We start from the raw sequence: 24,350 nt of genomic DNA on the forward strand, positions 1-24,350 counted from the left end.
GCTGCTCTTTTGAAATCTTTTTAGTTGGAAACAAGCGAAATCAGGGCACCAAAGTTGGGTTACTTGTATAATCTGTGTCCACGAGATACGATCTTAAAATGATGCCGATATAATTTTTCTGCTGCCCTTATGTGTCTAATAAAGCCTTCAAGTGCTGAACTGAGGTCAGCCTCTACGAGGAGGTTATTGACACATGTCCTGTTGTGTAAAAATCTTTTCCCATACCACTTCATTCGGTCCCACTTATCAGTCGTGTTTTGCAAGTTCTGAATATGTGTAAAACATAAAAATACATCTGAATTTCTTCAGGGGAAAAAAAGCAAATGTTTTGTTTTTACTATTGAAATGTTATACAGGACCATGAAAAAAATTAATACATTTTCTTAAGGGTCTGGCTCGTCACCCCACCCCCTCCTCCTCCTCCTCCTGTCTGGCTCCTATCTCTGTGTCCCTTCACTACCATCACAGCCACAGGAAGGCCCTGGCAGCCCAAAACACTGATACTATCTCTGCGCTCCTCATCTCCGTCCTCCGCTGTGTCGAAATCTTTGCCCATCCCACAAAGGGAAACCGCTGGTGCACAACGGTCCATGGCAATGACGTCCGTTTCTGTGGGTAGACAACTTATGGGAAATAATGTGACAGGCGTACGCCGTGTCCCCGGGTGAAGGATGCCCCAGAGGACCAATGAGACGCATCATTTACACAACTCGGTGTTAGATAAGGCAGAAGAGGGTGAGGAGTGGCTCTGCAACTATTGCACAGAGTATCTGAGGAACCCCTCAACCTACAACCCGTGTCTGTGTGTGTGTGTATTCAGATAACATGACATATAGATTACATTGACTTCATATAGGCACAAGCAATCATTTATTTATTTTAAAAAAACATTTGGCAGCACTGCAACTTTTCACTTTAACAGTGTATTATTCGCTACACATTTGAAAACATTTCAAGTAGTCACACATGTATTTACTGTGGATTGATGCTGTATTTTAGACGAGAGAGGCTCTTTTCTCTGTTTCATCGAATCCTCTTCAAGCCACAGGTTGTTGTGCAACTCCGTTGGGCAACAACACTTACAATCAGCTCTGACGGAGACGGTAAAAGTCAGGTAGATGATTAGGCAATGTTTATTAAATCAAATCATATCCTGCCGGTCCAACGCACATAGCGGGAGTCTTTTTTCCCCCCGTTGTTTAAAAGGGTCCACAAGTTATACCCATATGTGAACAGGAACCACCATTTCCAATCTGCAGATAAACTAATGACCAGGTTGTGTCCTTCAGCACACTGTTTTACCTTTTATTATATCTACGCCTGCATTTAGGTTTAAACTCAAGTCCTCCATCACATGACTAAAATTCGCTATTGACTCTGTCTCTTTTTTTTTTTCTTTTTTTGCTGTGTGCCTCAAGTTCCTGCATTAGAAAATAAATAGCCTCTACATTCAGACCAAAGAGTAACAGTACCTAAAAACGCTGCTGTGCAGCATCATAGCTACTGAGGTTATTTATTAGCCAAACTTTTATTATTCCAATTGATTTCATTTTATCTACTCATCTAATTTCCAACAAAACGTGCTGTTTTCCTACACTAAACTACACTCACTGACTTTGATTGTCCAATCACAGGAGGTGTATCAATAGCCAGTGTATCTACATGTTCTATATTCAATAAAAATGGAGGATGGTATAGTATTATTGTTGTTGTTATTATTATTATTATTATTATTATTATTATCATTATTATTATTATTATTAGCCTTTACAACCCCATAAACTCTTATTTTAAAGCAAAGGTTTGGTAAGGTTTAGCTAACTAACACTTAGCTTAGCTACCAAAAGTACGACAGGATGCACTTTAACAGTAGCATCAGGTTAGCAGGTTAGCATTAGTTACATACAGATCATAAAGCCCACCTCCTGCAGCGGTCATTATAATTCATTTCAGTTCATTTTATTTATATATCACAACACGAGTTGTCTGAAGGCGTTAGTCTACTTCAGCAGATAATCTTGGGTGCTTGTCATGAGAAGCTACATTTAGTGCAGTGCTCCTTTTGTGTGACCCTGAATGTGTCAGAGTGTATCAAAGCTCTCAGCAGATTGGAAGTGTTCATTTTGCCATTTTAAATCTTTTACGCTCAACATGTGAGGTGCAGAAATGTAAAGTTTGGGGGTAAGAGAACAATTAAGAATATGGACATCAGTGTACTAAATAGTAGCTACAACACTGCCAGTAAGCTATGGTTTCCTTTACAATATAAAACTACAGTTAACCACTTTTATACCCAGCATTACCTCCTCTAGGTGACTTTGTCATGATCACAAATGTTTGTTGGTGAAAATGCTCGAGCAGGTGCTTCACTGTGACTCTCGCAGGCCTTACTGAGGCACACTGTGAAGCCTGTAATCAGGCGTTAACATCGGGTACAAACGAGGCTTCGGGCTGTGCTCAGATGCTGGACTGCCCGGCTGCTCCCTCCTCGGCGGCCTGCAGGTGCCGCTGTGACAGGATGTGTTTCAGAGTGTCCAGCTCCTGTGTCAGCTGTGCTATCCTCATCTGCAGCTTCTGGTTTTCCTCCTGCAGCTGGCCGGCCCTCTGCTGGGTCATCAGGATCCTCCTGCGGGCTTTGTCCCTGCTCTTCCTCACCGCGATGTTGTTTCTCTCACGCCTCAGGCGGTACTCTGCGCTATCCTTGCTGATGCTCCTCTTGGTCACCGGGGCCCGCAGAGTGGGCAGGAGGAAGGGGGAGAAGTCCTGGAGTGAGCAGCACACATGCGTTAAAGCCGTGGGAGAGTGGGGTGGGTGAGTGTGGTTTGTATGAAACACTTCGTGACCTGCTGTTAAATGCTTCTCTCACCTGCTGAGTACTGGCGTGGCTCTGGTGGTGGTTTGTGCTCACCGAGCTGGCGGCGCTGCCAAGGCAGGACGGCGGGTACGGCAGGTACGATAGTCCCATCATCTGCTCGGCCCCTCTGTCATCGCCACCCCCCCTTATCATCCCCTGAGACTGGCCGTACGAGATCATGTCCATCTGCGTCATCTGATTGGTGGAAGCAGCCGAGTTGGAAGCAACAGAATTCAGGGTCTGGCTGTGCACCTGACCTGGGAAGGAGCTCACCCACTCCTGGATGACGGAGGACACCCTGGAATCAGACATCTGTAGAAGAAGACAGACAACACTCATTTAATACTTTAATACTAAAAAATACATATACTGCTTGAATGTTGCTGTCAATTACTCTACAATATATAAAACAAACTTTCAGCAACACAAAACACTCACTTGCTTAATTACGCGGTCACACATTCTGTCCTGATGCTACACGTTGAACAGGCTCGTTCGTTCAACCTTACACTGCCTGCTTGGTTTTTTTTGAGTGATGTAAGACGGATAAAGAAGTTATTTAGGTGTGGCATCTTCAGAAAGAAGATTTCAGTGTTTCTTCCACCGCTGATGGTAAATGGGGATGTTTCTGCCACAGTACACACATTCTTCTATTTTAAAAGTTACTACACTCAGATACACCCTAACACAAAATCAAACAGCATCATAATAAATTAAACTACGAATAAATCGTGGAAACACTCTGACAGCACTGCTGTGAGCCTTAGTTTGTAAGCTGCTATTGCAATCTTCTCTTTACCCCCCCTTCTCTTTTAAACGTACAGTCTTTGCATCATAGACTACAAACTATATTGAAAGAGTAAATTATTTCATGCCACTGTCGAGCGCTTCTTCCTCATGATTTCAAAGAAACGTCGAATCTCTTGTGCGCTTCGTCTTCCCTGTCGCTTCGGTAAGGTTTCATTTCTCACCGATTTGCTCAAATTTCTCCACAAATTCACAAAGTTACAGTTTCACTTACCATGACCGATTGCTCCACAAACTCTCAGGATACTCTTTAGGTCCTCCTCAGGCTGTGTGGCTGACAGTGCTCTGAAAGACAGGAGATAGACAGGTGGCCCTCAATTATCACAATCACTTCCCCTCTCTCTCTCTCTCCCTGCCTCTCTCTCCCCCTCTGTCACACACACACACACACACTTAAATTAACAGAAAAAACAAAGAAGTGTTCCCATTTCTTTTACATTTACACCAACTCCTCTGCACAGATACTTAAGTGATCCCATAAGGTTAAATTATTATGTTACAGCAGCTGGATAAAGTATAAAATACTAGTGCAAAGATTTCACACATATATACACATACATAGTACATAGTAGTATGACTGTGATTGTGCAAGAGAGTAGTGCAAATTGGATTAAGAAATAATGTAAACACTCTAAATCTAAGAAACAGCTGAATGAAGCTGTAATGCAGAAGTTTGTGTGTGAAGTTTGTGCCCGACAGGTGAGTTCATCCGTCACAGAAACAAGAGTTATCGCAGAGTTTTATGGAGAACAGTAGGAATAATTTCCTGAAGCCTTCTTCACAGCAATAGACAAGCTTCTCTGAAGTAACGTCATCAAAACCATCAACATTTAAGGCTTTGAGGCTGGTGTTGTTTAACTCCTTCTTATAAGCCTGTTTTTGTTTTAAAGTGCTTTATAAATAAAGGTGATGATGATGAGGAGGATGATGAAGCCTTGATCCAGTTGCAGATCATATCTGATGGGTTTCCATCAGGAATTCTAGGTCACCATAACACGGACACAGCACACTGGACCTCAGCACAATGTCAAACCACTGGTCACAACACAATGAGAGCACAGAGAGTGGAACGTCACTGGGATTAAAGAAAATGTGTGGCACTTGTTTGAATACATTCTAAATTGTTTATAAAGACGATGAGTCTTCTTCACACCTTAAAGTTACTCATGGTGGTTCTCGGGGTCCTGTGCTGGGCCCGGTGCTTTTCATGGTATACATACAACCCTTAGGCACTCCAACACTGCATACAGATGACACCCAGTTATATTTATCTCCACGGCCAGAGAGAAACCCAAATCACTAGCATCCAGTTAAAACCATGCAATCCTGGATGACTGCTGGATTGCTTTTATTCCATATTATATTGTTCTAATGGCTCTCTGAAAAGCCTTCAGCGGATCCAAAATGCCACAGGGAGAGTATTAACTGCAGTTAATACTCTCCCTGTGGCATTTTGGAGCAATAGATCCTACTGGTCCCCTAGCTTTATTCAGTTCTGTGGAAATCCTCACATATATGCTCGTAAATAACCAATCTCCATCATATCAGGATTACCTAATCATATCCTATTTTCAGTCAGAGCATTTTATTTGCACTTAGCGGGCTTCCTTGTGATGCCATTTTGGACACTTTCTCCACTTTTAAGATTAGATTCAATTTTCTGATTGTGATCAAACTTGTGATTGGGCTGAATCAGAGAACCCTGAACTACTGCTTGGTTATGCTTCCCCCAAGGATGCTCTGCAGACTCACAGGGCACAGCAAATCTAACAAGTTCAAATTTCAGCAGCTGTTTATGCACAGACACCAATCTTTGCACCTTTACCCGATCTCCCCAAAACAAATACTATCAGTGTGTGCTTTAAAAATGATTGCATCAGTTTGCCACTGCTGACGGGCCCTGTTGAACACCCAGGCCCATTCAGTATGTAAAACACTACACGAGGGATAGATGTAATATGGAAGTGATTTAAGCTACTAGTGTCCCATTCTTTTGCCTCACTCAGTAGTAACATCTGTAACCGTTTTAGAGCTATCCCAAACTCAGTAGCACTAAGGTCCCGCTGCGGCTTCCGTAGGGTACAGTGGCGTTAAAATGGCTGCTCCTGTTGACAACGTGAGTGAAATTGAGTTAGCTCCTTCTTATATATTAAGCCGTAATATCGTGTTTACATGCAGAGCCTTACTCCGCTTTAGTATGTACAAGTATACGAAAACGTTTCTCGGTGCTTTAAAGAGGACCACAGCGGTTTGTTAGCTAGTGGCTAGCTCGTCAGGCTAGCCACTAGCTAACAAACCTTTATGTCGAATAGCTGGTATTTCGGTACGGACGCTGTTTACAAATTCAGATACTGTATCTCTTACATGTAATTTAACTGCTTTCTAGGATTTGATTGAAAGCGATTTGCCCAAAGCTGTAGAGCTGCTGAATAATCTCACTGAACAGGTAAGAACTTAAAAACAAAAAGAATAATTCCCGTAATGTTTAGTTTAACTCAGAAATAATGTGTGTTTGTGGCCGTGATAAAGAGATAAATCTTTTGTTTTGTTTTTAGGTGGCCTCGGTGACGGGTCTTGTCCGTGAGCTGCTGACTAAAGTCAAAGATGGGGCATTGGAAACGTCGAAGGTGCGTAACGACTATTTGAAATGCTAGTTCTCCTCAGGTCCAGTCTTTACGGTAATCTCACCAAAGTGCAGTTTGGTTTGAAAGGAGCAGGCAAAACTGATGCATCCTCTTTAATGAGGCTGTGTTAAATAAAAGTATTGACACACTTGCTGCAGGATTTCTCATTTCTCTAGATCAGGGAAAGAAGTGCAGTCTGTAGGCCTTTCTGACCATCTGTCCGCCTTCTCCTCCTGCAGGGTTTGTCTTTTTTGGACCTTCGGTACCACCTGCTGCTCTTCTATCTCCAGGACCTCACTCACCTGATCAGCATCAAGACGGAAGGAGGCAAAATAAAAGACAGTGATGCTTTAGACCGAGTGGTCACAATCAGAACAGTAAGAGGCTGTAAAAGTGACGCTGTTCGTTTTCTCTGCAGTCAACATGTGTTGTTTTAATCTTGATTTGTTGTTGTTGTTTATTTGAAGATCCTGGAGAAGATGCGACCTCTAGACCACAAACTGAAGTATCAGATTGATAAACTGGTGCGCACGGCTGTTACCGGCAGTTTAGGTAAGACCGAAGTGATCAGATTTTCAGAACTGTGCAGTCTAGGAAAGCTTTGACTGAAAGGATGCGTATCAGATTCGATGCACAGCAAGATTTGCATTTATCCACTTATGGTAGGCATAACCGTGTCTGATGCTTTTGTTGATTTCAGCTGAAAATGACCCACTGCAGCTGCGTCCCAATCCAGAGAATCTCGTCAGCAAAGTAAGACCAGAGTAACACGACGGCTCCGGTTCCTTCTTTTACTGTCACATTAACAAACTGTAAACACATGCATCCAAACATCAGCTTCCTGTATTAGTAGGAAAGATAAATGCTTGTTTGTTTTTTTGCAGCTCAGTGAATCTGAGTCTGAAGACGAAACAGAGAACAAGGCAGCTTCAGAAAAGAAAGCAGCCCACTCTAGTGGCAAGAAATATATACCACCAAAGATTGCCCCAGTGCATTATGGTAATGTCACCGGTCTGCTTGATAAAGTACTTCAATACTGCTTTGGGTTTTTTGTTAGGTTTTTTTTGTTGCTGTTGTTTTTTTGGGGTTTTTGTTTTGGGGGGGGGGGGGGGGGGGTTATAGCAAACTTATTTTTATTTTTTATTTTTTTCTCCTGCTTGTTTGTTAAACGAAAAATAAACCCGTTACATCCAGATGGTGACATGACAGAGGCAGACAAGAAGAAGGCCAAGCTGGAGCGTCATCGACAAGCAGCACTCCGAAGTTCTGTGATCCAGGAGCTGAGGCAGCAGTACAGCGACGCCCCAGAGGAGATCAGAGACAAACGGGACTTCCAGAGCGAGCGGGAGAGCCGCGAGGAGCTCCACAGGTTCCTGCTTTATTTACTTTACACACAGAAGGGTGTTAGGTGGTCATAATGTCTGCTATTTGATTGAGATGGGAAGTGTTGTGAGATAAACTTCTAATTGAATTCATTTTTATTTATACAGCAGAATATCCCATCAGTCACTTCAGGGTACTTCATATTGTGATTTAAAGACCCTACAATAATACAGAAACAACCCAGTAGTCAGAGAAGCCCTTGTGAACAAGCATTTGGCAACAGTGGGAAGGAAAAAATCCCTTAAAAAGGAAGAACTCTAGAGAAGAACCAGGCTCAGAGTGAAGGGAGAAAGACAAGTCAAAATACATTAGAGATTAATAACAACTAATAATTAAATGCATAGAGGTGTATAATCACATAAAATCTAGACTGGGAGCTGGTTTCACAGAACAGGGGCCTGAAAGCTGAATGTTCTGCCTCCCATTATACTTTTAAATGTCCTGGGAAGTGCAAGTAAACCAGCAGTCTCAGAGTAAAGAGCTCTACTGGGGTGATACGGTGCTGAGGGGTCTTTCAGTCAAGACCTTGCAGCATCATCTTTCTTTTTTCTTTGCTTGGTGGTTTGTGTAAATGGTATGTGTTTACCTCAACACAGGAAGAACTACGAGGAGTCGATGATGGTGCGTCTCAATGTGCCGAAGCATCAGAGGAACGCCAAGAAGAGGGGCATGATGGCCATGTCCAACCAGCTGAGCAGTATAACACACTTTGGTGACATCACAGCTCTGACCGGTGGCGAGGCGGTGCAGGTGTGTTTGCGTTATTGTATTTTGGTTTTGAGCTTCTGTCTTGTTTATTGGTTAATCTCTAAACCGAACTGAGACTTCATCATTTATACTGACTGGGATTAAACCTGAGCTGCTACCAGCACACAATCGGACAGAAGGCTCCAGTTGGATATTTTCAAGAGCTTTGGAATGTTTACCTTAAAATGCTGAGTGCTGTGGTGACTCAGTTGTCTGGTGCAGTACTGCTGGCAACAGCTACACTTCGTGCCTACATAGGTTTGGCATGCTGTGGCTCTGTTCTGTTTCCTGTCTTAATTAACTGTCTGCTGTCATAAAAAGCACTAATAAGTCAGAGTAATGGCCGCTCAGCTTCTTGCCGATAGTCTTCTCTCCTGCCTGCAGATGTGGAAAAACCCCTGTGTGTATTTAGGAAGTCTTGGAAAATCGATGTGCTATGTTTAGATTTTGTCCTGGGCACCATGAGAAGGTACAAAGTGTTGCTAACAGGCCCATCTTTGTACAGTATGAATGGGAGCTTTGTGGCTCAGTTTTATTTAGATTACAGTCTTAATGTGGTTTTGATGCATTTTCTGTGTACGTGCAGGATGGGGATAACCCACGACCCAAGAAAAAGAAGAAAATCATGAAGAAGAAAACCAAAAGAAAAGGTAAGGACTTTGAAATACCACGAGACCAAATTAACCTGTGAACTAGTATTATTAAAATTTGTCTTTATTCAAATAAAATGCAGCAGTCCTTTTTCTCCTCAGCTTTCAAGAAACGCAACTAGACCTGAGGACAGCATGTCAGAGGATGTTACCAGCAGCTAACTGTTATAAAGTCTCTGTAAACATTGTAATAAAGAAACCATTCCTCATGACCTGTATCCTACAGTGAATGCATTGTAAGACCTTTTTTCCTCATGTCACCAGTAGAGGGCAGTCATGTTGCCCACTCAAAATAAACTGGCCCTTGTAATGTTAATTGGAACAAAAATATGGCGTTATTCTTGTGCCATTATTCTGAGCGCACGTAAAAACAAAATTGCAGTTGCGAGTGTTGCATTTTGACGAGAAATTTATTTTGAGGGAAGAAAAGCTAAATTTGAGTGAACAAACTTCATTGCTGTGTGCAAAAAATGTATTTCAGTGTTTGCTATTATAAACACACACACACACACACACACACACACACACACACACAATAGCCGCCCCTGTCGCTCAGTTTTTGCAGTTGCGCTCGCTTGCAATGTGTTGCTCGCGCTCTCAACATTTTTGCCCGTGCGCGCTCCACTCTTTCTGTACAGTTATATTTGTGCCACAAAACCAGCCAATCACAGACTTGGATACAAAAAAACCTGATCGGCTGTTTTGGTCTCCAATCAGCTCGAAATGATGAAATGCAATATCCCAGAATCCATTTCGTCCAAAACTCAAACGAGGCAGTGGCGCAGGAACACAGAGTGGCAGAGTTTGAAATATTAATCTTTCTGGGTCACAAAATAAACTTTTAAGATATTTTCATGCGAGAATGTTGCTGTGCAAACTTTAAATATCTGCTCGATTCATCAAGACATCACATATTTGCATAACTGCTCTAAACGTTTTCAGAGATGCCTGTATAACGGTGTACAGAAAGAGTGGAGCGCGCACGGGCAAAAATGTTGAGAGCGCAAGCAACACATTGCGAGCGAGCACAAATGCAAAAACTGAGCGACAGGGGCTGCTATTGGGTGTGTGTGTGTGTGTATAGCAAACACTGAAATACATTTTTTGCACGCAGCAATGAAGTTTGTTCACTCAAATTTAGCTTTTCTTCGCTCAAAATAAGTTTCTCCTCAAAATGCAACACTTGCAACTGCAATTTTTTTTTACGTGCGCTCAGAATAGTGGCACAAAAATAACGCCATACAAAAACAGTGCAACTTTTTGTAGTCTTACTAAACCCCTACTCAGGGACCTGTGATGATATGGGGGAAGTAGTATGCAGTCAACTTGGGTCTAACAGAAAGCCCAGTCAGCCTGGACAAAGCTGCACAACTGCGGGACATTATATATACTGTATATCATACACCCAAGTAACGTCAAGGCTCATAACCTCAGGAGCTGTTGGTATTTTAATGACTGACTAGAATTAAATGATTCATTTTGAAAATAAAGCCACACCTCCCATTACTTCCTGGAAGTACCACCTAAATACTGCATGCTGAATACTATTAATTACTTTTAAATACCTTGAATTTGTGTAAAATTCAAATAAACGCACACATGCACACTTACTTTTTACACAATTTTTTATTTTTTTTTTCTAATTACAGACTCATGGGTTAAAAATAAAAATAAAAAAAGCAAAACATTTGTTCAAACCCCCTTCCCCTTTTCAAAAAGAAAAGGAAAAAAAAAAAGTCTCCACACAAACCCCACCCCTGACTTCCCCCACTCTAAAATAACAACTCCAGCCCACTCCTTTCATTTAATTAATAATCGATGCTGTTAGCTCGTCTGCCTTCCTCAGACAAGCCGTGACTGCACTGCGCGTAGTCAGAGAAAGGGGGCGCCCCAAAAAACACCCTCGTCTCTGGTCCTGCCTTTCTCGCTCTCAAGCAAACCTGCCTGCCACTCAGCTATGTTGGCTTCAGCTCTCTGTATATAAATCATGTGTTGGGTTGGCTGCCTGTTAAGTGCCATCTGTACTGCCGTGTGCTGCGGTGCATGTTGAACAGGTGTGTGTGTGTGTGTGTGTGTGTGTGTGTGTGTGTGTGTGTGTGTGTGTGTGTGAGAGACATTTGAAGTGTGAAAAGGACTAAAAGCGTCATCAGCGTTTGCTGTTGTAGTAAATGCCCCCCGCGGCGGGCCTGTGATCGCCCTGTCCCCCTCCCCCGCCCCCCCACACTGACAGGATGGGGTGAGTGTGCATAGCGGGAGCAGAGAGAGAGAGAGATGCTGCAGAGACAGTGGGAGGGGCCGGCGCCACCTGGGGAGGGGTTGTCAGCCTCCACTGGTCCTGAAACCTGAAACGACAAGAAGTGGTCTAATATACAGAGAGAGGAGGGGGGAGGGGACAAGGTGCACAAAGGGAAGGAGGGGAAGAACAAAGGGGCGGGAGGGGGAGGGATTGCATGAAAATAAAGAGTAAAAACAGTAGATGCCTGTCAAAAGAATTTACAAAAAACAAAACAGGAAAAAAAAAAAACAAAAAAAGAGCTGTAGCCATGCCTGAGTTGAAGGTGACAAGGATGGACGAGCGGCAAGGATGTGGCAGCACAACTAATAACCCCCCCCACAAAAAAAACACCCCAAATCAAAAAGAAATACAACTCCACTGAACACTGAAGGTCCATCACTGTCCACAGATCAAGCTGACAGCACACAACATAATCCATGTTGTGATGAAAGGAAGAGAGGTTGGAGGGGAGGAAACGTTAGAAAAAAAAATAAATCGGGGTGGGGGGGGAGGAGGGTTAAGAGGGGCCAGAGAATGGGAGACACACAAGGGGTCGGAGAGGGTGCGAGCAGGTAATGACAAACTCCAAACCACAAACGTAACACAAATATTTGATAGATAATGGAAGTTTCACATATCTATGTTACATTGAAAAAAAAGAAGAAAAAAAAGAGAACAATGTGTATTCTTGTGTATGTTTTTTCTCCCCCCCCCCCCCCCCCCCGGCTGTGGAGGCGGTGGTGAGTGGGTGGGCTGTGTTGATGATGGTGTGAAAGCAGGAGGTCACAGCCAGACCAAAAGAGACACATCTGCAGCCTGAGATTGAGATACCATCATCTTCTCTCTCCCCCCCCCCCCCCCCCCCCCGATACCTCATCCCCACCTTTCCTCCCTCTTCCAAAAACAAAAAAAAACAAAACAAACAAACACTGCCATAGTAATCCTCCCCTCCCTCCCCCAAGAGGCCAACGTATACCTTACCAGGGGCGACCGCATCAACCTCTGCACAAGCACGCTCACACACAATCTCACACTGCGGCCAGCCAGTCTCTCTGTCCAGGAGAAGTGTGTTTTTGTTTTTGTTTTTTTTTTTCCTTTTTTGTCTTTTTTTCTCTCTTCTGGGGTTCTCTTCTTTTATTGTTGGGGAAAGGGAAAGGACTTTTTCATTGTGTGTGTTTGTATTTTTTTAATATGGGAACAGAAATAGGGGGAGAGGTTTGATAGTAAGGAAGTATTTGGGATGGGGGGGAGGGTGTTTAGTAAGGGGAATACCACGATGTTGTTCGCCCTCGGCCCCTGGAAAAGAGAGAGAAAAAGAGGGTGAGTTTTTTCTGTTTGGCTTAAGAAGACGGACACCAATTTCCTGGTGCGATGTAGTAAATAAATATGTGCATGTGTGCGACTGTGGGCAGAGGAAGGGTCTGAATTTCAGTCCTGGAAGTAAAGTGAACGGGGAATGAATATATTGACCTACGTCAAAAATAAAAGAAAATAAAGAAAAACAGTGTTTAGGACAGTGTTCACAAATCACTAAATAGACATCTTTAAAAAAATGTGCCTTTGATCTTAGAAACAAATCAGTGTGGAAGAATAGTGGTGAAAGAAGCTGAAAGCAGCTTTGTCAAGAGAGGAAAAGTGTTTAATTTCCAGATAAAATGATTAGTGTGTGGGTGTGAGGGGACAGCAAAGGCACTCTCTCGCCCTCTTTCTCTCTCTCTGTGTGTCTCTCTGTACGAGAGCCGCCTCTGGGGTCACTGTGGGGAAAGACCTTGAGGACAAACAGCACCACACATATACCCCCAGCAACACAGTGCACACAAACATTCACAGTTAAAAAGCGACATAAACTGCACTATTATTCTGCACGCATCACCACCCGATACACAGCCAGGCGGCAGTGAGCCGCACACACACACACACACACACAAACGCAGTCAGCAGCACAAACACAAAGAGGTCACACTGGGACTCAAAAGTTCAGCGGTTGATGGGCTAAATGCTGAAGTCAGGCTGCAGTAATGAACCTTCGTTTCTGGGAGTGAACGCTGGAAGGCTGAAACTGAGCTGGAAGGTGTGTGCCGTGTCTGAGGAGGAGGTGGTTAAGGAGGAGGAGGAGAGGGGGGTCATGTACATGCAAGGATGTCCACAACAAAAGGCACAAACAACAGGTTTTTTCACATCATCTACTCAGTACGTGCGTCTTCTGGCTCACATCAAAATCTTGGCTTTTCACCACAGCAGCTTGGGAAGATGAGGATGATGTTAATGGAGGCAATATTAGAGAAAAGACTTTGTGCAGCCAGAGGTCAATTAAGTGCACGTTAGCATGATTGATCATCTTTGTGCTCTGGCTTTCTGTCGTGGTTTCAGGTGCAGCTTAGGAACAGAACACAAAGCAGGGCTTTGATAAAATCTCTGCTTCTAAAACAAAGCCAATCGAAACACACGTGACTTACAGACGTCACACGGGCTGTGAAATCTTCCCAAGCTTACAACAGGTCAATGCAAAGACTTTTAGCTACGCATTTGTTCACCATGGACTTTTCCCACAGCAATACAAGGCACCAGTGAAACTTGGTAGGATGACTATGAACTGCAGGCTAGTGATGAATTCACAATGTAGCAAACGCACAGCTCTTCAGCTCGCCTCTGCTATCAAGGCCAGTTCAGCCACTCTGTGGCTGATTCTTACACGTGAACCAAGGCTGTAAGATAATAAGATGATACACTGTAGTATTACCAGTAATACCCAAGAGGGGGGTTTCTATCACTCTGAGTCTATTAATTACATCAAATCACAGATGGAAACCACAGAAATATTTAGACATAGTTAATGTGAGTCAAAATGAGCAGCATATTTAAATCCTCAGATAACGTGACTGGAACGACTGGAGGCCCAAGCTCACTTAAAGCTTTTAAAGTCAAATAACGTTTACAGGCTCCTTTCACTTTTTTCAGCTTGCAAACACTTCATTATGAGTGCTTTCAACTTCAGGAGACTTCATCTAACATACAATCCTCTCAGTTTCTGCCCAAGTCTTTGTGTGCCTTGTCGTGCAACGCAGGCCAAATCCCAGTGAGTAAACTATCAGGGTTAGGGTTTCTTGGTATGTGTGGGAGTGGCTCCAGTGAGTACACAGACTGATTAGAGAGATTCTGACCTTGAGGTTCAGACACTTTCTCACACACAGGAACAAATTGAGATGGAATCCTTTCCTGCGGTTATTTAAAAGCAGCCTTGCTGAAATGGGGAATCATTTCACAAATATCCCAGTTAAGTCCAAGGGCAAAAATGAAACAATAGAAAAATCACATGATAAAATAGGCTAAATAGGGCCTGTCAGAAGAACTTGGCAAATGGATTCATTGTTACAGCAGCTTTCTACTGGAACATGTTGTTTGTTAAACATCTAGTATTAAGAAAGAGCCTGGGCCCTCGAGGTTCCAGATGATTTGCAGAGCCAATCAAATCAGAATCTCTCAGTCTTAAATCTGAGTGGATGTGAAGAAGTTGGCATGCTGATCAGCGCGTTTGGCACCACACCTCCTTTCTCAGTCTCAACAGAAAAGAAAAAAATACAAAGATGGCTCCACAGACTGAGCTCTACTGTGTGGTTTCTACAGAGTTTTGTAATAAAAGAAGGCTATAAGGATTTGCTGGAGTTTATATGAAGGAACAGTAGATGACATAAATAACACAGAATATGTCTGTGAAGGTTCTCAGTCATCCAGGTCATCGTAGTCTAAGGAGCTTGGAAAGAAAAGCGTCTGGACTTCTTTGAGTTGCTTGAAGACGTTTCACCTCTCATCCGAGAAGCTTCTTCAGTTCTGAACTGAAGAAGCTTCTCGGATGAGAGGTGAAACGTCTTCAAGCAACTCAAAGAAGTCCAGACGCTTTTCTTTCCAAGCTCCTTAAACAACACTCAGAATAAACTCATTACTTTTGCAACCCTAGATCTTAAAGACTTTCACCCCAGGTGGAAAATGGTAACTACAAAATGCTGCAAACTTGCACTGTGCAGAGACTACCTCCATGTGCAGCACAAGATGCACAACAACCCACTGACAGGACCCCAAAGCAGAACTCTGAAGTGGAGCTCATCAAAATCATGATGTTGTGTGCAACTGTGAAAATACTGCATGTAAAGAGCCACCAGAATCCCAGTGCACAACACACTGATCAACACCAGGCTTTTTCTCTCATTCTTTACAGAGCCACATAACAGTAAACGGACTTTGCTGGATTTTCCAGACAAAACAATCATCAGTGTGTTCACTACACCACTGCTGATAAATGCTGTGTTTAAGTAAACCAGTGCTACAGGTGAGCGAACCAACCATCACAAAGCCCAAACATCAGTTATTAAAAATGGTTTGCATGCTGCTGCACCATTAGTGGCCCAAAGAAGTTAAAAACCTCATCAGTGCAAGTGCTGCAGCTTTGCACCAGTAACTTTCCACTACAGTCAAGTTTGCAGAAACTTCATTGGCAGCGGCCCAAACAGATCCAATTTATGCAGAGTGCATGTGCAGCCTGGGAGGAAGAAGGTGGTGTGCAGCGAGTCCGTAAGCTTGTCTTGAAATGGTCGTAATGTGATGCAGCATGCAATGAATCCCACAACCAGTTAGCCCTGCTACATGTTGTGTTTTTGCCTTTATTATTACAAAACACATCAATGTGTGTCCGTCATTTATTCTATGAATGTAACCAAATAAAATGAAGAGGAAAAAAGGGGGGGGGAGGGGGGGTATAGCAACTGATATACAAGTAATAATATCATGATGAGTGTTTTTAATTCTATGCCACAACTCGCACAGTTTTTACTTCTGTATCAGATAGGGGTGAGCAATCTGATCAAACTTGCACGGACTTAATCCCACATGATCAATCACATGACTATCTGTTCATATGGTTGCCAGGATACACAGCCTATATGTACAATGCAGTTGTCAGCTCTGGTACTGAGAAAAGCTGTAATCGTGAGGGAAAACGATAGTTAATGATGTCATCTTCACTAAATTAGAGTTGTACATGATAATCTTTTCAAATTGGCCACCTCTGTGTACAAGGGGCTTTTTGCCCTTCCTGTACTTACCTTCTCTATACTAATCAATTTTAATCTGGAAGACTTAAACACTGGACAAGCACATGCTCAGATTAAGAGGGACGTGACAAATGTCACCCACCAGCCCTCTGTCCAGTCAATCCTTATTTTCTGATTTGCAAACTGAAAATCTGCCCCAAATTAATTAGCCAAGTTGTCTATTTACTTTATTATAATCCCTGTCCTCTGCCAGACTACCGGTGCCTTCTCTAACGGGCCTCCTCAGGAATTCTAAATTCCAAACATTACAAGAAGCTGTAATCCATCTTTAACAGTAGTGTCCACTCTGGCTCATCATGACTGTCTGCCTTGCTTTTCCTGTGCTCCCTTTCAGTGCAAACAGTGAGTGCGATGCATGCAGGTGATGTGCTCTCCCCTGGTGTCAGACATGAGGATGTCTTTGTGTCAGCTCACCTGAAGGCCCGTCCTCTGCCTCTAGGTGGTGTGTAGCCACTGTAGTAGCGTGCACGCAAGGAGAAATTTCCTCCCCGTGATCGGAACCGAGCCCGTGGAAAGCCACGGTCTGTGGTGCTGATGCCTGGTCTGTTTGTTCTCTTAGCGCCCACCTAAAGAAAAAGGGGACCTTGCATAAACCACAACATCCAAACAGTCTTCTGTGCTTTCACACTGAAAGAAATTTGTTTCCTCTTAATTTGTAGTAAAAACTCAACCTTGCCTTTTAGCTTCAATTTTGTGTTTTTGTATTTTTAAAATCAGTGCTTCTAATCATCTGCCACAGCAAGAAAAACAGAGAACCTTCTAGTTTAGACTGGCCAGTCTCAATATTGGGGAAACTGACCAGAAAAGAGCCAATAAATTGAAGGTCAGACACTAAAACCACATTTCTACAAAACAAAAAAACAAAACAACAACAAACACATTAAAATCTTCTTGTAGACATGCAACCAATCAGGACAATCCTATCCAGGACAGACAGAATGACCAGTGATTATTATGACCTCATCAGCTAAATGTAGTCAACAGTACTCCTGTTACTGCACTGGTGAGGTAGCTGCAAATTATGTTGCTCCCATTAAGTTCATGCTGCAACTGCGAAGTGTTTTGAGATGGACGATCATCATGTTTCTGTGAGAAAGTCTCAGGTTTAAACTGACACTTCTCAGATCCACACACTGTAAAAAACCCACTACCACCTCATTCAAGGAGCTGAGATATTTAACCTCGAAAATGTCTCACCTTTATCTGCCTTCCTCTGAAAAGTGACTCATCCAAAGCCATGGCTGTCCTAACAGACTCTTTGTCTGCAAACTCAATATAGGCAAACCTGCAGGGGAGAAATAAAATCAATCACTTGGCTACAGTAAAACTAATCTATCAACAAAAAACCACTACAAAAAAAAAACTTTTGTAATTACTAAAGAATAACAAGGATAAAACTGATTTGCAGGTGATTTATATGAAATGAATAAAAGGAATCATAATCAACTTTCCAGCTCCAGAGAAGCTTTTAAAATGTGCTCATACTCTTAACTGACTGATCCAGCTACCAATATGCAATAATATCATTTCACTGTAGAATTTCTGATCATTACCCCTTGGGATGCCCTGTGTATTTGTCACATAGGATGGTGACTCTGTTTACTGAACCGCAGCCATGAAAGTGAGCTTCGAGCTCTTCTGCTGTAGCACCGTAGTCCACCTGCAGACAGAAAAAAATATATAAAAGTGTTAGCATCAAGACAGCTGCGTCACCAGCGCTGTATTATACATTAAAAACACGACAACAAAAAAAAATATTAAAGCACAAAAGTAAAAACTAACGCTGAATGTATTTACAATGTGACACAAAACCAGGTCAAAAGTAAAAAGCTGCCTTAAAATTGTCTGAGAGATACCAGTGAGGCAGACGCCCAAAGGATTCCCACAAACCACCAGACTTGGGCTACGTTCACACTGCAGGTCTTAATGCTCAGTTCCGATTTTTTGATCAAATCCGATTTTTTTGTCTGCTTGTTCACACTACAAATAAAATGTGACAGCAAACGGGCTGTGGTGTGAACCCTCAAAGCGGCCCACATGTGCAAAAGAAGAGGTCACACAAAATGCGCTCTGTTTAGAACCAGACCAAAGTTGCAGATTTCTGTCAGAATCTGCAGATTATACAGTACAAATAAAATGTTCATGTTTCTCCAACGTTGTCTTCCCAACAGTTTCACTAACATCTACACTGGATGGCCAGGAAGCGTTCCTAATGTCTTCTCCAGCACTGATAATTGGCGTCTGTCTTATGTCAGTGATGTAAAAGACGGATTTAATGCGACGTGACCATTCAAACAGCAGTCGCTTTGTAAAACATCAGATATGTATCGGATTCAGGACCACATACGAAAGTGACCCAGATTGGATTTGTGCTGTTCACACGGTCATACCATGACCGTGACTAGTCGACTATCAAATCTCTCTTCAGAGTATCATGAATGCTTAAATACGAATAGAGTCCAAAGTGATAACACCTTGAATAAAGTTTGTACTGGTTGCAGGATTGATCAAAGGCACAAAGTGATTTCTATGCACAGACTCTAAAAAATAGGAAACCCACAGGAGCGTGATTTTAATAGGGCCAGTACTTATGATTCAGTGTCACAACTGGTTTTTCCCCCGTCATATTATTTCCATAATGTTATGTCAGACACGACAACAAGAATCAAGACACAATGTGGCCAAAATAGAATCTGCATGACACAAAGAGTTACTCACATTTCCGACATAAATAGATCTGCCATCTGCCTCCATCTTTTCCTCGATGGACATAATGACAGGGCCAACTGCACAGAGGAGAGAGAACAGAATAAATCTATATAGGAAACAACATTGAAATGAAACACATATTAGGTCAAATTACTGCTTTTAACTCCAAATGTGAGATGTAGCGCACCTACAATCAAAAAGTCCATGAAAAGATGAGATCAAATAGATGGTATAAAGGCAAAAATGGAGTTGACAATTGATTCACGAGTTTTGTCATTACACAAGAATGACAAAATCATAGTTTCTCCTTCACATGGGGCAATTAAGCAACATAAATATACTGACACAGACACGCATTCAGATTCGTGCATTATATAAAGTTCTGATGGATGTAAACTATTTTATCATTTATTTAGATTTAACCTTATAAAATCGGACGTAAGAGCATTGCAAACTGGGACTGAACATAAGTTTTTTTGTTTGCATTTAAAAACAAACAAACAAACATCCATCTCTGAGGGTTAAAAACATGGAATTGAATATTAAAATAAAGTCCTTTACATGAGTTATTTACAGATTACAAAATCTATAGTTGTAGATTATATAAATATGTATATATTCCTGAAGAGTATATTATCAGGCAAAGCTCATATTTTGTTCGCTTATTTCATTTTTTGCTGTCTTCTCTTTTTGTGCCTGGAAATCAGGAGAAGCAGCAGCATTTCAATTGTTTTCCAAACCTTAACTGTGCTCGTGATAAACTGGGAGAATCAATAAGGACGTGTACTGAACTTGTAACCAAGCATTAAAGTGAACCCATATTTTAATGCACATCCTAAACTGGTTTGGGGTCACTGCTTGAAAATGAGTGTAGCATTTACATTTACTAAGTGAGATTATTTCTAAGCAAGCACACAACAGACAATAAGACAAATGATTATGGGGCTTTCCCCTCACTGGATAATGTGACAGCAGAACGAGACGAGAAGGCAAATGTGGACAGATGGGGGGAAAATGAAGGCGTCTGCCTTGGAGGGGAAAAAAAGAAGACGCACCTGGTGGGGGGCTCAGATTCATCTGTTTCTCCACCTCGTTCTGTAGCTCCTTCAGCTTCTCTGCCTCTTCCTCCATCTCTCTCACTCGGGCTTTGATTGCCTCCAGCTCCTGCAGCACAGACACAGATTCCATCAGAGCCGTCAGTCCATCATGTGCACAGCTCAACGCAACACAATATCGCAATGCCAGTTACTGCTGGAGCCATCTTCACCAACTTCCAAATCTAAATTGATTTAATGACTAAATCAGAAAGAGATCTAGTGTGTGCACACCCTGGAAATATTTTTAAGAACCCATTTGGCAAACTAGCAAAAGAAATGGTGCCGTGACCGTGACATGACCTCAGTATAAAGAGAGACTTTATATCAGCTACAAGTCGTAAAATCCATATGTGCAAGATTTAGGCAGAACCACGAAAAGGCTTAGGAAAAGCATGCAAGTAGTTCTGAGGATGCTGTAAGCCAAACAAATGTAAAGAGAGGACTTGGAATAAAAGTAAAAACGTTAGCAGCATGAAGTGCTTCCCCACATGTCAAAAGGGAATGTCAGTGTTTCCAGGTTCAGTGGGAGGATGAAGTAGATACTGCAGTGCATCACTGTCCAGCTTGTCTTGATAACCCAGGTATACATGAGACTACATTTAAAAACGCCAAAAGGGCAACTTTGTTTATAAACTACAACTGGGAGAAGATGTGTGGGAGGTTGTGTGTGTGTGTTTGTGATAACAAACCTGCACTTTCTGAATAGCAACATAATACTGTTTGGACAGGAATACATATCAGGCAATAGAATCAAATCTCAGTGCAGTCATTAGTTCCTGCAATAGGCACGTATTACACACAAAGTTGGTATTCACCCATTCTATAGAAAATCATCATATGAAACAAGCTGAAACATGGTGGGAAATTAGCTTCAAAATAGTCACCAATCCGTATGACCAGGTTAACCATCTCTGTGTTAATAAACTCTGGTTGTGATGCAATTGCAAAATACTGTTTTACATAGCTTCAAATTAATTGGTCTCTCTGTGTGGATTGCTGCATTTTTAAACACCTACATCATAATTCCATCTATAAAGCACTGTAGCTGGAACTGTGTAATAATTCACATTTAAAATGGCTCACAAGTTTCTGGCTCCATGGAGGTCAGGACCAGCTCTGGGTCAAACTAATATTAACGTGTGACCGACAAGAATTACCAGCTTTAAAAAAAATAAATAAATAAAAATGCAAATATGGTAACAACAACAGTCAAAAAAACATGATCCAGACTTTTAATAAGACCAACATTCCAAGCCCAGATCCCAGACAGGATCTAAGCCCCTTAGATAATCTCAGGGAAAACCCTGTACTGGGACTTCTTCCACGTTTAAGTGCACCCTCAATCTAGTCCTGCACTGCATGCGTACTAGTTATTCTCATTCTCATGCCCCACATTTTGCAGTATACCCTGCCATCCTGCCTAAATTTAATAGTAGGTACCTCCCCCAAGTCAAAAGCAGACCTTAAAGCCACTATAAAGAGGACCGCCAGGCCAAGATATGCGTGAGCAGAAATATATATATATAAAACAAAAAGGTTACCAACCAAGGTTAAGTATCCAGCCCCAAAGCAGCGTTGGCAAACAGCACTTCAAATATCCACATGATTAAAAACATCATGTCCAAACATGGTAACATTCACTGTTTAAGTGCTTACAATGCAAAAATATATTTATAACAAAAAATGCCACCTTAGCCTAAAAATGAACTTCTGTTATCAGTTTATTTTGGAACAGCATACATCACTACATGGTCATATGCATATTAATTGCCAAGAAAATGTGTTTATTTTTGCTGGAGAGCCATTTTGGAAAGATGAAGCAGCGAGATGATGATGAGACCTGCGGTCAATCCCGCAAAATTAAATAATGCCAATAAACTTATATTATTATTAGATAAACAGTGAGCTGGCAGTGCCCTCATGTGGAAGTGGACCCTCCTGTCTGACAGTGGTGCACTGCAGCACAGTGGGAGTCACTCCAGCTCGATCCAGAACTACTGACAGGATTGTAATGAAAAAGCTCTTTGTGAAACTGGGTGCAGCGACACAGACCGGACTGTAATAAATTCAGATCTTCTCACCGCAGCGGGCTATAAAACTGCACAGCGACTCGCTGCACACGCTAATAAAGACGCCATCATTTCTCGGTCGGCGTGTATTCACGCGACTGATGCTCTGACACATATCACCAACACTGAGATGATGGATGGATGGGAAGTGATCAACATTCAAAGCAGGACCGCTCGGATGAGCCATCCACCGCTGGCACGTTGCGACTCCAATTTTTCTCTCTCTGTCCCTTTTTTCTTTTTTTGTCTCGTCTTGTCGCATATTCAGTGCAAGCTCTTTCACTCCCCTCCCTTCTCTTGCTCTCCTTGCTCTAGCCAAACAGTGAAGGATGCAAACCCAGCCCCTCAAATACCGCAGCCCCTTTCTTCTGCGTTGTACGCCACGCTTTCACTGGCCGACATCCTCAAAACCCTCACCTGGTCACTCAAGACAATCCCAGCCATTGTGCACTCGTGTGTTAGTTGCACGAGGGAATAATAATAATATATATATATGTATGTTTAAAAAAAAAAACTAACTGGGCTGATTAATGCAAATTTTACATTTTCAACAATTACACAGGGTGTACACCAACAAGCAGCGATTCACGACTCTCCCCCCATTGTCGGCCGAAAAATAGGCGACAAAGATGGTCAGGTGCATGTCTGCCACTGCCACACCAGCTTTGTTAAAATCCGCTAGCATGTTAGCCACAAAGATCCGTTATCACATGCTTAATATTCACGGCTACTAAGCCAGCTGCTGTTAGGCCCAGCAGCTTGAGGTGCAAATGCCGCATTTCATCTCGTGACTGCTGATTACGGCTGACAGGTCCGCTGGTCATTTTATCCGCAGCCTTTAATGGTCGGGCTTGCTAAGCTAATGATAACCTGCGGCCGCTCGCTCGCGTGTGCGCAAACCGGCGCTTGAAATGCAACAGCCACAGCCGGTTAAATGATAAAGGTAAAGGCAATAAAAAGAGGTCATTACCGTTAGCAGGTCGCCTTCTTAAGGAGGTAGACTCGCACAGCGGCGGCGGCTAATGGCGGCGGCCTGTCCTACCCTCGCCCCTTACTGTCTCCTGCATCTCCGTCTCGCATTTTTTCGCGACAAGGACCCCCCCACCCCCCACAAACGGCTCGAGCTGCTCCCTGGCGCAGAGAAACTGGCGTCGCTGTTGCGCCAAGATGGCTGCCGACACCACGCATGTCACCACCCATTTCTACTGCACTGCGTGAACCACAATGGCGGTTAACACCGACCTGGCGATAGCAGTAACGCACACGGCATGTGACCCAAGATTCGTGTGGAGAATGAAAAAAAATATCAACAAATTGTTCACCCGCTTTTACTAGCTGCTCCGCCACGACCACAAAGTGTCTCGGTATTCATGTGGGTTTCCACTTTAGAAACAATGCCCTTCACTTACCGGATCTTCAATTGCGGCCTCTCCCTCTTCTAATCCCGGCTCTTCGTCACCGACACCCGGGTCTTCCAGCTCGGGATGTCCGGGGTCTGAATCTAGCAGAGATTCCTCCGCCAGTCCGTTACCGAACTCCGCCATCGCCCTGTTCCAACTGTACCGACGCGCCTCGTGGCCAAACCAACGTTGCAGGCCCCTACTCACACACAAGGGGGTAGAGTGAGCGGGGCGGCGAAAAGAAAAAAAACGGCGGAAAACGCCGCTTAGTAAAGTTAAAATGGGGAATAAAATGCTAGCTTCACTTCTAGCTACTACTCAAACAGCATACCACGATGAACGGGGACTACTAATTCACGCTACCTTTAGGAAATGGTCCTAACTTACGACAGATAACCTAGTTTATTTACTTAAATGTGTGTATAAAAAAAGGCGAGGGCTATACGCGAGAGCGGCGGCGTCCCTTCAGTTCAGAAATGGAAGCCAGGGGCGGAGCCACGGATCACTGCAGGCGTAAGAATCTCCCTCCCATTCGCTAACCGAGGATTCTAGACCAACCTCTTCGGTCTTAGCCGCATTCCTATTGGTTAATGAAACAGGACGTTCCGGTTCCGAAATCGCATGTGTGCC

At 42.9% G+C, this 24,350-nt stretch overlaps 3 protein-coding genes across 6 annotated transcripts; 1 reads left to right on the forward strand and 2 right to left on the reverse strand.

Moving 5' to 3' along the window:
* Positions 1-1,543: 1,543 nt before the first annotated feature.
* Positions 1,544-4,183, reverse strand: cebp1 (CCAAT/enhancer binding protein (C/EBP) 1). Of its 2 annotated transcripts, XM_085173007.1 has the most exons (4): positions 3,876-4,183; positions 3,293-3,482; positions 2,867-3,166; positions 1,544-2,763 (listed from the first exon to the last, which is right to left on the reverse strand). In XM_085173007.1, the coding sequence occupies exons 2-4, from the start codon at positions 3,314-3,316 to the stop codon at positions 2,458-2,460; spliced, it is 630 nt and encodes a 209-aa protein (XP_085029133.1). In that variant the 5' UTR covers positions 3,317-3,482; positions 3,876-4,183; the 3' UTR covers positions 1,544-2,457. The 2 variants fall into 2 exon arrangements, with proteins under 2 accessions (XP_085029133.1, XP_085029134.1); XM_085173008.1 differs by lacking the exon at positions 3,293-3,482 and having other exon boundaries at positions 3,876-4,171.
* A 1,447-nt stretch (positions 4,184-5,630) lies between these two features.
* On the forward strand, positions 5,631-11,692 carry ngdn (neuroguidin, EIF4E binding protein). The gene is made up of 11 exons (XM_085172992.1): positions 5,631-5,777; positions 6,048-6,107; positions 6,217-6,288; positions 6,525-6,662; positions 6,753-6,837; positions 6,986-7,038; positions 7,170-7,284; positions 7,480-7,654; positions 8,265-8,418; positions 9,002-9,065; positions 9,168-11,692. Exons 1-11 carry the CDS (start codon positions 5,757-5,759, stop codon positions 9,185-9,187), a joined length of 957 nt encoding a protein of 318 aa, XP_085029118.1. The 5' UTR covers positions 5,631-5,756; the 3' UTR covers positions 9,188-11,692.
* On the reverse strand, positions 10,673-24,217 carry pabpn1 (poly(A) binding protein, nuclear 1). Of its 3 annotated transcripts, none has more exons than XM_085172995.1 (7): positions 23,730-24,217; positions 20,210-20,318; positions 19,164-19,231; positions 17,999-18,105; positions 17,643-17,730; positions 16,860-17,011; positions 10,673-11,407 (listed from the first exon to the last, which is right to left on the reverse strand). In XM_085172995.1, the coding sequence occupies exons 1-7, from the start codon at positions 23,862-23,864 to the stop codon at positions 11,212-11,214; spliced, it is 855 nt and encodes a 284-aa protein (XP_085029121.1). In that variant the 5' UTR covers positions 23,865-24,217; the 3' UTR covers positions 10,673-11,211. The 3 variants fall into 3 exon arrangements, with proteins under 3 accessions (XP_085029121.1, XP_085029123.1, XP_085029122.1); XM_085172997.1 differs by lacking the exon at positions 23,730-24,217 and adding an exon at positions 23,291-23,440; XM_085172996.1 differs by lacking the exon at positions 10,673-11,407 and adding an exon at positions 12,053-12,636 and having other exon boundaries at positions 23,730-24,215.
* Positions 24,218-24,350: the final 133 nt, after the last annotated feature.

This window comes from Neolamprologus multifasciatus, chromosome 9 (genome assembly GCF_963576455.1).
Source record: "Neolamprologus multifasciatus chromosome 9, fNeoMul1.2, whole genome shotgun sequence".
In the NCBI taxonomy this organism is placed as follows: domain Eukaryota; kingdom Metazoa; phylum Chordata; class Actinopteri; order Cichliformes; family Cichlidae; genus Neolamprologus; species Neolamprologus multifasciatus.